The 17955-nt window shown below is 34.2% G+C and overlaps 1 protein-coding gene across 8 annotated transcripts in view; it reads left to right on the top strand.

Annotated features, from left to right (window-relative positions):
* Positions 1-17955, top strand: part of Upf2 (UPF2 regulator of nonsense mediated mRNA decay) — a 705876-nt gene that overhangs the window by 133030 nt on the left and 554891 nt on the right. For all 8 annotated transcript variants that reach the window (XR_016550243.1, XR_016550244.1, XR_016550245.1 and 5 more), the window contains one exon: positions 688-735. Coding sequence is in view for 5 of the 8 variants with exons in the window: in XM_090412106.1 (XP_090268232.1) it covers positions 688-735 (48 nt within the window). In the remaining 3 variants the exon portion in view is untranslated. The remainder of the gene's footprint in view (positions 1-687; positions 736-17955) is intronic.

Raw genomic sequence — 17955 nt, 5'->3', positions numbered from 1 at the left:
CTAGAAATGTGAGGTGCAAATCATTTTCTATGGGTTCACTATTACAATAAATTCATACTATAGCAAACACTGTTATAACAGTCTACCAGAAAGACTTGAAAAGTTCCATAGACATAATTTTTTTCTAAAGGCATTTTACTATAGCAAATTATTTCTGTGATCTGTATAAGTTTGCTATATTGAGTCAGTTGTAATAGGAATACGAAGAGGAGAACAACTCTTGGATAGATATTGGCTGAAAGCCCATTTTAGCAAATACTGAAAGGCAAGTAACTTCAATATTTTAAATTTTGATTTTCATCTATAATCAGAGTGACAATATTTTGTATAATAAAATTGACATTCTGAACAAGACTAGGTTCACTCACAAGAAAATGAAATGTGCTGACTGACTGAAAAATTCATCAGACTTGTCAGTTGTAACGTATAAGAGATGAACTTATTGCAGTATTATTTGAGTTACAAAAATAAACCTTGAGTACTTTGTATATAATGAAATGCGAACAAAATCTACTTATTATTTAGATTATTAAATTTTACTTTAAAGATTGAGAAATATTGTTCTATGCATATGGATTTTATATGCACAATAATTAACCTTTTATTTTTGATGTACTGAAAGTATTTGAGAATTGTTTATGTAAGCATTTAATTAAATTTAACAAAGTTTGTTTTCTTGTGTTTCAGATTAATAACCCTAGCAAAATAAGAGTTGACCTGCGATTTTATGCAGAGGTAAGCCATGTGCTAGGTTCTTTTTGTTTATTTTAAATTATTTTGGTGAATTATTACCTTTAAATATTATTAAGCAGTTTAGTAACTAAAGAATATCACATTTTACTAATTATTTTTCAGTTAATTAAATGAAAAAAATTATTTTTGACCAGGTCATTAATTATTATCATCTCAGAAGAGATGGTATTAGAAAAAAATTAACTGTACTTTTTTGTAATCATTAGTAATTAATAGCTTTCTGATCCATTTCAAAGAGAAGAGAAAAAAAAGGCTAAATAAGATATGGATTTCATTCTCTTTCATGATAGCTGCATGAATTATGTAATGCAGCTTAATTCCAGTTATTCTGACCCTACCGTAATAAAGGGATTGCTATTTGTTGTAGTACTTGCTTTGCTCTTTGGGGTTTTTATATCAGCTGCACACAAGAACTTTCTAGACCTATGGCAAATTGGTATTATCTGCACAAAGGTTAAAAGGACAAGAAATCTGTTATTGTTAAAAAAACAGCTGAAGGTTATGTAGAAAATGCTGTTACTAATTTTAGACTTAAGTCTAAATAATCAATACAAAGAAACTTTATCTTGATTATTCTAACTGAAGTCAGAAATTACTCCATGTATGTCCACATAATTCATAACAGTGCTTCACAATTTAACACCAGAAGCGAAAATAATAATTTATCGAAGTTGCTAATATTTTGTCACTCTTCTAACTAGTATTATGAGAACACAGATTACTACTATGGGGAACACACACACACACACACACACACACACACACACACACACACACACACACACACACACACACAAACTCCCATTTAGAATGTTTGGAAACAATTTATATTGTAACTGAAAAGAAACTAATGTCCTACCAAGGACCCTTTCCCCTAGGGGCTGGATGACAGCAGAGTTAATTTGGAGGAGAACTTTTTGTTGTGGTCTCTGAATGACTTCTTTTAGATCTTTGGCAAATCAGAATAACCATGCTGGTTAAGGTTATGGGAGTGCTTCATAGCTAATGCTGATTCTAAAAATAGTCTCTCACAAGTGCAACACAGTTATCTTCCATTTAATCCTGTGTTAAAGGAATATCATGAGAATGGTCTGGCAGTCCTGCTTGCCATACAGATGATAACAGATGTAGTTCTTGTTCTTCGAGGCAGACATTAACAGATCTACCAGCCCGTCCAAACTAGGCAGGCTACATGTACAGTGTATAACTTTATATACTCCAGGATGTGCAAGAGGATGAAGTTGTTCTTTAAGAGAACAGATGCAAGTAGCTAGCTGAGTGTGTGTGGTTTGAAGGTGGAATGGAGATATTTGCATAGAACTTTAGCTGTCTTTTCAGGTATACCTTAAACATAACGGATGAGAGTAGTTTTGTTGTGACATTAACAGATCTACAAGCCTGTCCAAAGTAAGCAGGCTACACATCACAGTGAACTTTATATACTCCAGGATGCAATTAGATGCAAGAGAACAGATGCAGTTAGCTAGCTGAGTATGTGTGGTTTGAAGGTGGAAATGGAACTGTGTTGTTTAAGAAGAGATGGTGGGGGCATGCAGTATTTTGTTTATTTTATAGAGTTTTAGCCATTTGCTAAAAATGTATTGTGAAGGTACCCATGTTCAGATTCTAAGGCTGCTTTATTAGAACAAATAGCCCTTGCTCTGTATGCGTTTTGAGGATACTATACTGTTAGGATGGTGTGAATGCTTATATAAGTATCTTCCCATGTTGGTCTTCTATAAATGGTTCTTCTGTATTCATGTCACTAGCATGTCTAGAAAGGAGAGATGTTTGTTAATTTTTCTTTGTATGGCAACATGTATTTTTGGATGTTTGCTGTTTAAATGTATTAGAAATGTTATATAATGTATCTGAACTGTAAGGCAAATAGCAAAAACATCATGTACTTAGACAAACTGTTGATTTAGATGTAGCTGTGTTAAATGCTTGATTTTCCAGAAATTTTCATATATTCATATAGAAATTGGCTAGCAGGAGAAAGAGGGGATCCATAACACTCTCATCTAGTTGGCTGTATATTTTTCCTTTCCATGTGAAATAACCTGATTAAATGATGAATCTGAATACTTCATAAATGTCAGGGAATAAATGTAGCTTAATAAAGTCAAAGGTTTCTGATAAAGATACATTTGTGAAGAGTGTAGTGACTATGATGTGACAGTGATGACAATGATTTAGGTTAAGATTTTCTATTATTTTTTTTAAAGTGAACAAAATTTTTAATGAAGGAGAGAGAATTGTTCATAGGGTTAAGTGTATTTAGCTAATTTATTTGGCTAGTTTGTAGGTGAGGCTGTCTGTGCTGTCAACTAAGGGAGTATTAGTTGAAAGTTTTTCCACTTGGTTATACATTAAAGATGCCAAGAAATTATATGCTTATTTAATCCTTTATCCAAGTGTAAACAAACAAAGTTTGCACAGGAAGAATCTTCACCACCAGGCTATTTGTATGTAGAGGCTCATGACTGCACACATTAATTGCCTTAGTATCCCATAATATAAAGCACATATCCTTTTTGGTGTGTATGATGCTATACATTACAGGAAGGGCCACTACTTAGACTGAATTTAACCTTTATTGAGGTCTCATTGGGAGCCAGACCCAGAAGAGATACCAAGGTTGAAGTATAGTAGTGAACAAATTAATCCGAACACTCACATTTTAAAGAAAAAATTTGATTTTGCAAGAAAATAAGTACAAAAATTAAACTCCAACTATATCTAATAATTTATGTGCACTCCTCTGTTCCTGATAAGTTCATTAATTCGCTTAGGCATGGACTCTACCAACATACACATTTTTCTTATTTCTGCATCTCAAAACTATACTTTTATAATGGATTGTATTAAGTTATCCTTTATATCACAATTTCACTATGGCCCACAAATTTTCTATTGGGTTAATGTTAGGTGAGTTACCTGGCAATTGGATGTTATGAATTTTGAGAAGCTCTTTCACTTTTTTTGAAGTGTGGCATAGAGCGAGATTTTGTTGGAAGATGAGTTCTTTGTCTTTCTGGATCTGTGGGACTGTAAAATCTCTCGTGATATGTGATTTTATAACTTATCATGTTTCATGTTTACATGTTTTTTTGTTTAGGAGAATGTGCTTAGAGTAATGTTAATTTTTTGACTTAAATAATCTTTTCTGTAATAATATTGTATAGAAACCTTTGTTAACATAATGTGGTGCATGACATCATCAGGTAAGGCTATTAAGTAATGTTAAATCAGTAAGTCTAATGCTAAGATTAGTGAAGAATTGCCATAGATGGAAATTTCCAAAGACACGGGAAAGATGACGTCATCATGTCCAATGACTTGAGAATTCCAAAGATGTGCAAAGGATGATGTCGGCATGTCCGAAGGTCAGTACGCGATCATTTTCGAGCGATGTGCGCATATGCACAATGGCGGTCAGGACCTATATATAAGGCAAGTCATATGAAGGAATTTTGCCTGAGAGTTTCCTATGCTTTCTCTTACCTGAGTCCCCGTCACATCAAGTTCGCTATCGGAAGCTGTAAGAGAAGTGTCGTTTGTCTTAGGGTTTTCTATCTCTTCTCTTACTTGAGCCCACCATCATGCAAGATTCGTTGTCAAGAATTGAAAGAGAAGTGTCGTTTGTCTTAGGATTCTTTGTGTCGATCATCTCGAAAGGAAGGCGCTGTACGTCACCACCATGTTAAGGATCCTATAAGGAGAGGCATAGTCAACAACTTGGACAAGGAAGAAATTTAGCAGGAAAATAGGAATGAGTCAGCAAGTGGAAAGAAAGACGAGAAAGAAGACTTACATGTGAACAAAAGATTAATCTGAAAGACTGTCTGCTGATCAAGAATTGCATGTAGTTGTAATACTGAACAAGATTGTATGTCAAGTGTCTATGTTTGTGAGATATTCTATATTAATGGTGAATTAGGCTTAACCAAGGTATGTCTTATATTCAAGTAATGCTATGCTAAATTGTGAATTAGCTTAGAACTAAAGTTTAGAAATAGAAAAAATTGAGAGCAGCAAGAAAACGGTAATGACTTTATGTATATACTGTATCATCCTGTAAATATTCCTTTACACTTAATTAAATGGTTTGTAAACAACACATTGGACTGAATCTGTCAATGCACCATCCTAAAAAATTTGAACCTGCATAAGATAGAAGTTTATATGAATTTTATTTAAGCCAAGACTAGTTTAAAGTAAGAATAATATAAGCAGGGGAACATAAACGATATCTGCTTTGTCTTTGATTTAAGATCTTTTACTCTCACACTCAAAATATAGTCTAACTGGTGCAGTCATTAAACAAATAAATTTGTTAGACTATAGAGCATGAGAAATAAGATATGGTAGAAACAGGTAGCAGTCAAGAATTAAGACAGCTGACCTAATTTTTAGTAGTTCACTCAAACCACACAAGATAGCATTTATATCTTTTACAATCCCTTCATAAATTAGCAATTCCTCACTGTAGACATATTCGTAACCTCCTATAACATATTATGCAACTCTATCACAATAGGAGACAGTAAGATTTGAGGTAATCCTCTCTAAATCATAGCAGCACAGTCCTAATTAATATCATTAATGCTCTTTCTTCTGGTTTTTTACAACATGGCACAAATTTCTCATTCACAATCAGCAAATTGCAAATAAAGTCTGCTTATCTGCCATTTTGTTCTGTATCGCGTCAATGGTCTACCAAAATCTGCCTTTCCATAAACGAAATGTCCACGTGCTCCAATCTGGCTTTCTATGGACTGCCGGGCTTATTCTTTCCACGGAGAAACGACTGCCGAGTTCCGCTGCTGCCTTTATCTAAACTGTCCGGAATGGAGGCACTTCCACCCTTCACGGCACCGCGAGACGAACACACAGGAGATCCAGGAACAAAAAGCCTCTTCTGAGGGGTGCATGACCCTTATGTTTCCACTTTTCTTTCTCGGCGTTTCTCACATTCCGCGATGTCCAGCCAACATACTCATGTTATCTTACGTCACGGCGTCCAACCTTCTCCACTGTATCGCACGTGCGCCGACATCACGCTATTGCTTGTGGCGAGCCGCTCCCTCGCGTTGCTGCTCCATGACCTTTGGACTTCACTCCCCCCCCCCCCCATCTTGAATTTGTGCTAACATTCTATATCTTTTAATACATATCACTTTATAAAACTCTGCTAAAGGTTTACACTTCCATTATTGATTTTAACTCATTTGTGAGTGGTACTAAATGCACATTTATTTGTTTTCTCATAGTAAAAAATATTGCTTGATATATATTTATATAGCATTAATTTAATACTCAGAGGCAATCACATGTATTTATATTCCTTTGTTTGTTTGGAAACACATGTTAGATTGTGATAAGATAGGAGTTTCAAAAATCCCAATATCACAATACAACAGTGAGGAAGCTTTCCCAAAAATTAAGCAATACTGGAATAGCCCAAAGTATTCATAATTATAATAATAATCAATGCAATCCACTTTTCCTCTATATAGGAACATTTAATTGTTGAACACTTCGAGAAGACCTTACCATCTTACAGCAAAAACTAAAACATATTAAATGGGACATCATAGGCTTAAGTGAAGTACACAGGCAGAATGACAGAATGAACATTTAATAAAACTAAAAAATGGAGACTACTTATACTGTTATGGGGGGAAAAAAGGACAATATGGAGTAATATTTCTAATTAAGAAAATGATTACACACCTTAAAGAAGAATTTAATTATATAGATGAAAGAATAATAGAAATCACACTTAAACTCCAAACTTAAAATCAGGATCATCCAAAGATATGTTCCCAACTCATCCCACACTAATGAAGAGATAGACGCATTTTATGACTCATTGCAGCACACCCTAGACAAAAAAAGAAATAACAATCAGAAGTTTACTATAGTAATGGGTGATTTTAATGCCAAAGTAGGTCATCCCTCTCACCATATAGATACAATTGGACCATACATATATGATACAAGTAGCAACTCAAAGAATGGCTCTTACAGAATTCTCTATCAGTAACAAGCTTTATATTATGAATACATTTTTTAGGAAAACCCCCAAAAGAAAATGGACGTGGAGAAATCCAAATGGAAAAATAAAAAAAAAATAGATTATATACTATGTAATAATAATGAAATGGTCCAAGATACCTCAGTACTAAATCAAGTAAAAACAGGAAGTGACCACTGACTGTTGAGAGCCAGAATTAAAATAAATCCCAAACTGGAAAGAATAAAATGGCTAAACAGCAAAAAAAATCAACAAGTTTTGACTTAAAGACCTTAAAACCTGTTGAAAACAAGAATTACAAAGAAAAACTCAATCAAAAACTAGACTTAAAAACATATTTGAAGAAGACATAAATAAAATAAGAAGCAAAAACTTAATGGAAGTAATAATCTCAGCAGCTAATGAATCCAAAAGCAACAAATAACAAAAATATAAACTTTCAGAGGAAACCTTACAACTACTAAAAAAAGAGACCAAAATGTGAAACAAGACAAAAACTCAACTTCTAAAATAGAATATGCAGAACTATGCAAAACAATAAGGAAACAAGATGAGAAATGAAATAAGATCTTAACACCACAAAAATAAAATAAACAATGAAACCAATAAAAATATGAATATTAAGAAAATATTTATCAGTTGGTAAAAGTCAAATAACTGCAATGAAAGATAAGAATGGAACTACAATAAGGAACCAAGAACAAATCCTAAGCAGACGAGAAGAATTTTATAAAGAACTCCTCTATAGTGATTATCTTTTCTATAGATAATCAAAATTAAATAACTCTTCCCCATCACATATGGAATTCATCCCCCCCCCCATTCATCTCAGGTAAATAAAACAAGCATTATGTTTTAATGCTTGTTTTATTTCTGGTGAAGACCTAATTCGCATAGAATTAATTAAACGGGGAGGAAACAACATAATTCACCATTTCACAAACTTACTAAATCTATGCCAAGATACTGGAAAACTGGTAAAATGCTACTCTGATACTGTTATTTAAAAAATGAGACAAAGAAGAATTAGTGTTCTCTTTAATCTGTACAAAATTATCACAATAGTAATAACAAGCAGGTTAACCTCTCTTCTAGACTCAAATCAACCAGCAGAACAAGCAGGATTCCATAAAGGCTTCAACACAATTGATCATATTCATGCAGTAAAACAAATAATAGAAAAAGCAGAGTAAAACCAATTGCTTCTCTGTTTAGCCTTTATTGGTTATGAAAAGGCATTTGATTCCATCAAAACTAATGCAATAATCAAAGCACTCCAAAATCAGGGAGTTCCTGGAGAATGTATGGACCTCCTCCAGGAAATAAATCACACTGCAACAATCCAACTTCACATGAGAAGCAATAAAATATCAACTGAAAAAGGTGTCTGACAAGTAGACTCTCTATCGCCCAAAATCTTTACAACAGTCCTTCAAGAACCATTTAATATAAACTGGAGAAACCTTGGTATAAAAATTAATAACAGAAACTTAACACACCTAAGATATGCAGATGATATAATTTTTGCAAACACTCCAGAAGACCTTAATATAATGATAGAAGACCTATATCATGAAAGCAGAAAAGTTATAGAAAACATGAAAAGAGAAAAAACTAAAATAGTGTTTAATCATTTTGTAACACCAAAAAAAACAATACTAGAAAATCTCTTGGAAAGAGTCTCTTCGTATACATATTTAGGTCATCTTATTGATCTACACTGTGAACTCCAAAAGGAAATAAATAGAAGAGTTCAACTTGCCTGGAGTGCATTCAGAAAATTGAAAAGCATTTTTCAAAACAGTGACATTCCACTCTGTTTAAAAAGGAAGACATTTAATCAGTGTATACTTAGTCATCACATATGGTTGTGAAACTTTGTCTCCAATAAAAGCACTTACAAACTAGCAACAACTCAAAGAAAAATGGAGCAGCTGATGCTAGACATCACATTAAAAAATAAGAAGCCAAACTCTCATCACTGACATCATTCTTCACCACAAGTTACTAAAATGGAAATGGGCCAGACATTTATCCATAAGAGAAGATATGCGATGCTCCACCATACTAACAAACTGGATTCCAAAAGAAGGGAAACGAGGCCAAGACCGTCCTAAAAGAAGATTAGAGTGATGAATTGTAAAATTCTGTTGGGAAAAATTGGTCAACCATTGCTAAGAACAGAGAAAGGTGGAAGGAACTGGAGTAGACCTTCATCCAGCAGTGGAAAGAAAATGGCTGAAAAAAAATAGTTTCTTTTAATAATCTATTGTGGAATTTATTTTAGTATTATTTAGTAATAGTGGCAGAGACAACACGTGGAGTTGGCAATTTTCATGGTTCAAGAACTTCACTACTTTTTGGCCAAGAAATATCAACAGATATCACTATTAAAATAAAATACTATCAATATTTTATTTTAATAGGGTGAAATTGTATAATGAAGCTGTTTTTCTTACCTGAAAATTTATTTTATATGTTTAGTTCTACCTATACAAGGAGAGTGCCATTGAGTCATACTGGCAATCTGAAGGTGGGACATGCATGCACAGAATTTTGAGGCATCTGGACAACTAAGCAAGTGTTTGTGTACATTATTGTGGAAATTTGAAAGAGAATATAGGTTCTGTTTAGAGAGGAGAAAGAGTTATAGGAAAGTATTCGGAGACTTATGGATTTATCTGAAATTATTTATTCTTTCGCATGGTGTATGACCACCAGAAGATAAAAATCTAGAAGGCCTCTAATGTTTTAAAGGAATAAACAGTAATTGAAGTTTGGAAATAACAAATTGCAGGACTAGGTCTACTGTTTGTTAATCCTGTGTCTGTTCCTGTCAATGGATGAAAAACTGAAGGCAGAACAATTTGTTTCAGGCTGAAGGTTGTTTTTCTTCTAAACAGTGTTGTTCATGATAGTGTATATATTGCAGAATACTGAAGACAATATAAGGAAGTTTTGTTTAGAGAACTGTAACAGTCAAATAACTTTCTCAGTATTTTCTCTTCATGGATAACTTTCTGAAGCAGGGCAAGTTTTCCAATACAGTCATCCCTCGACTTACGTCTGGGTTCCGTTCCATCCGGCAGGACGCAAGTCGATACATTAAATCAACAGAGTTATAGGGGTTATGGACTTAACCATAATAAGTATACTGTCATTTTAATTTTTAAACCTTATAAAACTGAACTTATGACGCATTACTGGCACTATAAAAGAGGAAAATAATCACCGAAATCTTCCTTTACAATCATATCTTCATAACCTTCCTTATGCGAAGGACTAGGTTGCGGCTCTTCTGGTGCAACCCTTTTTTTTTTTTTTATGAAAATGTCCTTTGCTTATTCCCCTTCTTCTTTTCATCATAAATTTGTTTGTAGCAAGCAAATGCATCATGTACTTTCCTTTTTACTAAACCAAACTAATAAGTAGTGTTCAACATTGGGGTTCATGTCTGCAGAGAACATTTCTGCAACTGCAGAAATGCAAAGAACCAACTGCATAGAACATTTCTGCAAGACCTTTCACTGTGAATTGTTTAACTACCTCTTGTTTCTCTTTTCCCTCTTCTTTTTTTTCGTTCTTCCTCTTCTGCAACACATTCCTCCAGTTCGACCAATTCTTCATTGGTCAGTAGCACTTTCTATAAGTTGAAATATGTCGTCATCATCATTCACTTCGAGATTCAGATTGTTTGCTAGGCCTTCTATTTCTTTGCTCAGTTTACAAAGGTCTTCATTTTTTTCAAAACTTCCAAAATCGTGCATAAACCTTTTTAATGTTTTTTTCCATATGCCACTCATACATTGAGAGGTCACTTCGTCCCAAGCCACAGCAATATTTTTAATAGCATGATAAATATTGAATGTTTTCCAGAATTGCATGAGAGTCTAGTCATTTCCTTCAGTAGCGGAAATGGCTTGTGAAAAAGTTCTCCGTAGGTAATAAGCCTTAAACACTGCAAGAACTCCTTGATCCATCGGTTTGATCAATGAAGTAGTGTTTGGAGGGAGAAACATGACCTTGATCTCGGGGTGAAGATCGTTGATGTAAGGTGGATGACCTGGAGCATTATCTAGAATTAATAAAATTTTAAATTCTACATTTTCTTTCGCACAATAGCTTTCCATTTCATTCGCATAACAGATTAAGGCATCCTCAAACAATTTTTGAGTCATCCATGACTTCTTATTGCTCCGATAATGAACTGGAAGAGTATGCTTCCTAATGTTTTTGAAGGCTCATGGATTCTCACTGTGCCATATCACAAATGGGTTCAGTTTATATCCAGCTACATTACCCCCTAACAGAATCATAATACAGTCTTTAAGAGGTTTCAAACCAGGCATAGGTTTTAGCTTTTTGTGGATGAATGTACACGCGGCCATTTTTTTTCCAAAACAAGGAAGTCTCATCCATATTAAATATTTGCTGTGGCAAATAATTTTCCTCCGTAATAATTTTATCCAATTTCTCCACAAACTCCTTGGCAGCCTTCTCATCGGCACTTGCAGATTCACCATACATTTTCACATTATGCAATGCTAAACACTTCTTGAATCTCATGAACCAACCGGAAGAATCACTGAATTCGTAGTCATAATTGGGACCTGCTTTCTTCTTCAACATATTGAAGAAACTTAGTGCTTTAGCGGTTATGATCCTAGTGCTAAGTGGTATGTGCTTTTGGTTCGGGTCCTCTAATCATGATGATGCTAGCTTGCTTTTCCATATCACCGATAGGGCCTTTTCATTGCTTCGTCACTATCGTCGATTGAATGGAAGCAGATCCTTTTACAGCCTCTATGATTTTATCTTTATTTTTTAAAATAGCCGTCACTGTAGAATGAGACCATCCGAAGTCATTTGCAATCACATTGACGGACTTACCAGCTTCATGTTGATTTATAACTTGCAACTTCATTTCAAGATTAATTGATCGCCTCTGTTTCTGTGATTCTTCCCTAGGTTGTTTGATTGGGCGTGTAGAGGGCCATGTTGAAAAAAAAATTGTGAAATATTTAACGAAAAATACACAAATAACCTATTTCTCAAACACAAAAGGAACAGAGGAACTGTTGAAGACACGTGTCGATTATTGAGGGAGGTTGCGGCTGAATGCGCAGTTGCTACTGCACATGATGCTAAATAAAAACCGTTTTATTTTACGCACTTGCATCTTGTTCGAAAGCCTCCAATATAACTCGCACCCCTGATTTTACTTTACGAAAGGTAGAGAAACATTTGCAGTCTGTGTAATATATTTCTCAACAAATAATGCAATTAGAGACAACTGGAATAAAAACGGCAATAACTAATGAATTACACCTTCCCTCCAACAGAAACTGCTGTATAGACTCAAGCAAAACCCTGTGTTGCCAGTCCATATGTTGCACTGGCAACATATGGTTTTACTTGACACCACCCCATTGTGAACGTGTTAAAACTAAGATATGTATAGTGAATGTATTTTAGATATTATGGAATTCAGGTGATGAGAAATAGAATTTCAAATCTACAACTATCAGCTTGCTTTGTCGTTTAGTAGTGCGATCTTTTGTTAATACCGCCCCAATTGTATGCACGTCTTCATAAGCTGCTTTCTCTCTACTGGCCTACCATTGCTATCCATTTCGCACTTACCTACACTTCTCATTACTCATTTATGAAGAATTGTTCATTACTTATCTCCAACCTTGTAAATTACTGGTAATTTTTGCTTGAAATAATGGGAAAGATGATGAAGCTATTTGGGTAGATTACTTTGACGATGCACACAAGGAAACTGCTCTCAAGGCCAGAAGTAGTGTTAGCGAATAGGAGATTCTTGGAAAGTCATAGCCATTTTCAGTTTTTTCCCTGAAAACTTTAGTTTCTGAAAATTCCCACATATATTTTTAGTTTTACTTTTGGGGGAAAAAAGTGCGAGTTATATTCGAGTAAATACATTAGTCGATGTTTATTCCCTTATGGGATCACGGACATAAGTCGAGGGATGACTGTATTGTTTATACACAAATCCTGAGGTGGGACACGGTTCTTTATTTGGAAGGAATGCTGAATTTGGAGATACAGTGAACTGATTATAGTGATAACTTATAGGTGTTATTGTAGAGGATTAGTAAAGGAATTTGTTTCCTTGTTTTATTGTTACAAGAATTTTTTTTTTTTATTCCTGAAATTAAATTGGCATGAGTGTGAAAGAGAAAGTGTATCTGTTATAATTCTTTTTAACAAATTTTATGTAAATAATCATATTTGTACAGTTATTTTAGTTAATGTTTCTTTTGCATTTCTCCTGTCTTAATTATAAGAAAAAGATAAGTGATTGTAATATGTAAGATTTTGATAGTTTGAGGAAAACTAGAATTGGTTTTGAAGTAGATCACTATGAAAGGAAACCAGAAATACCTAAATTATACTTGTGATATGATTCTGACCTTTGTTTTTATAGGTACAAGAAACATAAATACATAATATATATATTGTTTTACACATTTTATGTCACATGCACCCACATCTATAAAAAAAGATGTAGTTAACAGGATGAGTTTAAAAATTTAAGAATAAATAGCATTCTTAAGTTTATTTCTCTCTTTCTTTCCAATTTTATTTAGAATGATTAATGAAAATGTAAGTGATTTTACCCCGTCTCTCCAAAATGAAACATTATCAAAGCTTACAAGTTTGGAAAGATTAATTCATACATTTAGTGGTGAACCTCAGACAAACATTGGGGTCTTTTTTTTTTTCTTTTTTTTTTTGAAAATGCTGAAACAGTAAAGTCTCCTGTTAAATGGTTCATATACTCAGTTGTTGCTGCATATCAGCTGTTGCTTATTCCAAAAGCAAAATTACAAGAATAAACTAAGCGATCTCACAGTTTTGGAGGGTGAGGCATGCTGTTAATTATATGACCTTTAAATTTTTAAAGCTTCAGGAAATTGGATATTGGTCCTGACTTTTGTAAAAATTTACCACTGGTCTCAGGGAGCAAAAGAAAATCTCAATTTTATGACCGGCTCATATATATTATTTATGGATTTGATGTAAAGGCTTCTGATAATTTCTTAGAAAACACTTTTTTTCAGTTTAGAAATGGTTTAAAATCTGAATTAAAAAGGAATGTCTATAAAAAGGGTGTTAATATGATAGGGACCTTTGGATATAACATGCATTTGCTGAAGCATATCTGATGAAGAATGTTAGCCCTTCACATGGTAAGGAGTTTTATCCAATTGAAGGAGTTCTTAAATCTTCAAAGAATTCTAAATCTTCAGAAAAAGTAGAAAATATTAATATTTCTGTATCTGCTTTAACACCCCAACCGGCCAATACGCCTATAGACGTCTAGCAAAATCTGGATACGATTCTGTAACACCTATTCAATAACATGGATAAGAAGTGTAATTTGGTCTCACTATTTCATCCACCACAGCCTGTAGAGAGATTAATTAAGAAGAAAATAAGTGAGAGAGGATTTGGAGAAAAAGATGGATGCCAAGTTTGAGTCTCTTGTAAAACTTCAAAGAAAATTACTGTCAATGATTGAAGATCTTAAAAGCTCAAGGAATTTCTGAAAGGAATAAATATAAGGAATGTGATCAATCTTTGATAAGAATGTTTTACAGATGCAATGAAAAGGGTCATATATCAAGGTTTTGCCCTGCTGATTTTTCAAAATTCCTTAAATCAGATGCAAAATCTAATTTCTCCTCTTCTAATGTTGGTAAGTAAATGCTTGACTACCCAAGTATCTATTAACTCAGAGCCTCTGAATATTGTAGATGCAATTATTTTTTTGGAATTCCGTACTGTTGGACATGAGCCCATGCTTCTGCTGTAACATAGAATTTTTTTCAGTTTATAACCTGCAAGAGGAAGTGGAAAATTTAGACTCTACCATGACTCTAAAAATTATTTTTAATTAAGAGATTGTAGCTAGAGAAGTTTTAATAATTGATGTTGAATTTCCAGATTTTAATTTAAAGGTATTTCATGAATCACACCCCTACTAATAATAGGGGTGTTAGGAGTAGATTTTTTGCTTGGAGAATTGTGAATGAGTGGAATGGGTGCCAGAGTCAGTTGTAAGTGCTTTGTCTGTTAATGGATTGAAGGAGAGGTATGATAGATTGGGTCTCCTGTGATGAGTCTTCAGATTCCATGGAGGTGCCCATATAATAATAATAATAATAATAATAATAATAATGCATTTTTTTTTATTTTCCTTGCAATTGTCACTAATACCTTTTTGATATTATTTTTGGAGAGGAATTTTTGATTCCAAATGACAGGATCCAAACACCTATGCAGACAGATTAACAAAATGATGCTTAGGTGAAAGCTCTCATTGTAATCAAAATTCATCATTTAAAAAAAAAATGCATCATATTGCAAGTGACTGGAGACTTAAACTCCATTATTGCATTTAGCCTATACTGTAACTTCACAACCACTGCAAATAAACCAACAGTAAATCTAAATCAGATTTTGAAGGCCAGATGGTGCAAACTTGCTTCTTGTCCAAATGACAGTTGAGCCTTCTGGTCTCTCACCAAGGCCATCTGGCACATCTTTTTGCTGTCATTGTTTCCACTGCTCTTCTCACATTCATATGGTTCTCTTGTAACATTGATCAATGACAGAGCCAACTCATGGTTTCGCTATTCTACTCTATCTCTAACACAGATGACCAAGGCAAAGTAACCCCCTCCACCTTTTTCCCCACTTTATCAAGTCGGGGAAACTGCTCACCTTAGCCACTCTGGATCTTATGTTGGAAAGAAAAAGAATGCTAAATGGCTTGGACACCAACAAATCATCAAGTTCTGGATATCCCCCCCTCCCTCCCCCATTGTGCTTAAAACGTTTGCTCCAGAACTAATATTTATCCTATATCATCTCTTCAGTTTTTACTATTTCACTAACATCTACCATCATATAGCATGGAATCAAGTCTACATTCAATCTCTTCAGAAAAAAAGTCAATGAACAACCACTATCCATTTGAACTTACTTCAGTTCTCTTAAAACTTAAAAGACAAATCATGAACAGTGAGCTCATTAATGACCAGCATTATGGACTCTACCACTCTCTTTCTGCAGCTGATCTTCTAACCTTCAGCCTTCACCACCCACCTTTGCTTACAAGCTGTGGAAAAGTTTGGAGAAACTAACATGGTTGCACTTGGCATTTTTAGGGTATTTGATTGGGCCTAGCACAGTAGCTTTCCCAGCAAGTTTTCATCATATAGTCTACCTTCTATCCTTTAGCAGGTCCTGTCTAATTTCTTGCATGTATAAAAACTCACATAGGAAAGGGTTTCTCTTCTTTTTTTCCTTCTGTCCTTTGCCAATGTCAAACCTTTTACAAATTCATCCCTCCATCTTGTTCTTTTGCAGTCTTTCCTTTTCTTGGTTTCTACTTGTTGCTTAATTTTGTCCACCTTTTATCTGTTATAACTATTATTTTTCAGCAAATAACTTATACTAAAATATTAATTATAATAACTTTAATTAATACTTTCCTATATTTTGGCAATGTTACATTGCCATCATCAGGGATCACAAAAACAATGATATGTGCACACAAGCACTAACACTGGCCAAACGAGGCTGAAGAGAGACAACTAAAGTCAGGCCTAGCGTCCTAAATGGTGCCCCTTAGTGGGCTGGATTGGATGGTCTTGGTTGTTGTGCTGAAGATCTGAGAATGAGTGTTTCCCAAATTTGAGACATTCTCATGCAACCAAGTTAGTTGAGGTTTGGAAAGTTTTTCAAACTGAGGCAGATTCAAGGAATAGCCTCTCATATTTGTGAGAAATATAGGAAAGTATTAAAGTTATCATCATCATCATCATCATCATCAAATTCCAGACATGTACCCTCAAGAGGTGTGTACATAATATGATAGTACTACATGAAAAATTTGCATCATTACTAACTTCCTATCTACAATTTTCCTCCAAATCAGTCTGTTACTTGTCAAGACTCCAACATTATCAGATCTTATATTTCTATCGTCTAAGGCACTTTGTACCGTATCAATCCACCTATATCTTGGTCTTCCTCTGGGTCGTTTTCCTGCCAACCTGGCAGAGAATACTTGTTTTGCTAATCTTTCCTTGCCCATTTTGTTTAAGTTACCATACCATCTGAGATTATCTCTGCTAACGCATTCCTGGATGCTGACAATGTAAAGTTCTTTCCTAATATCATCGTTTTTAATATGATATTGCCATTGATGCCATCTGTTCACGCCTCTAATATTTCTCAGAACTCTCATATCTGTGGTCTCTAGTCTTTGGTCAAGTGTTTTACTTCTGACCCAGCTTTTAGATCCATAAGTTAAAGCTGGTTTGAACACTGTCTTGTATACAGCTAATTTAGTGTTCGACTAATTTCTCTTTTATTCCATATGAATTTATTCAATTGACTTCCCACCATACCAGCTTTGCTGATTCTGTTGTCTATTTCTATATTTAATTTACCATCTTCACTAAAAATCGTGCCTAAATAGCTGAAATGTTTTACTTGTTCCACAGGTTCTCCGTTCACAACACAGTTGACATTTTCAATGATTTTACTTATTTTTCATTGTCTTTGTCTTTTTATTGCTGACCTTCATACCATATCTATTACAACAGTTATTGAATTTAGTCAGGTAATCTTGCAAACTTGTAGCGGATTTATTTAGAAGTATAACATCGTCTGCATAAAGCAAAGAGCTGACATTAATATCTCCAATTCTGATATCATGTTTAATACCACTTTCTTTCATAATGTGATCCATATAGATAATGAATAACAGAGGGGATAATGTACATCCTTGTCTCACACCAGATTTAACATTAAACCGTCTTCCTTTACTTCAATTCTAACTGCTGATTTACAACTCAAATAAAGACTAAGTGTTGCTTGATATAATGCTCCATTAACACCATATAACTGTAATGTTTTGAATAGCTTCTCTCTTGGCACCATGTCGTATGCCTTTTCCAGATCGACAAAACTTAAATACAGATCGTTGTTATATTCCCATGCTTTTTTGACTATTTGTCGTAAAGTGAATATCTGATCCTGACAGCCTCTATTTGGCCTGAATCCAGCTTGTTCTTCACCAAGCTTTTCTTCCACAATTCTTCTCAACCGTTTCT

This window comes from Typopeltis vanoorti, chromosome 2 (assembly GCF_054136105.1).
Source record: "Typopeltis vanoorti isolate ZY-2024b chromosome 2, IOZ_Tvanoo_1.0, whole genome shotgun sequence".
In the NCBI taxonomy this organism is placed as follows: Eukaryota; Metazoa; Arthropoda; class Arachnida; order Uropygi; family Thelyphonidae; genus Typopeltis; species Typopeltis vanoorti.
This window is presented reverse-complemented; position numbering and strand designations above follow the sequence as displayed.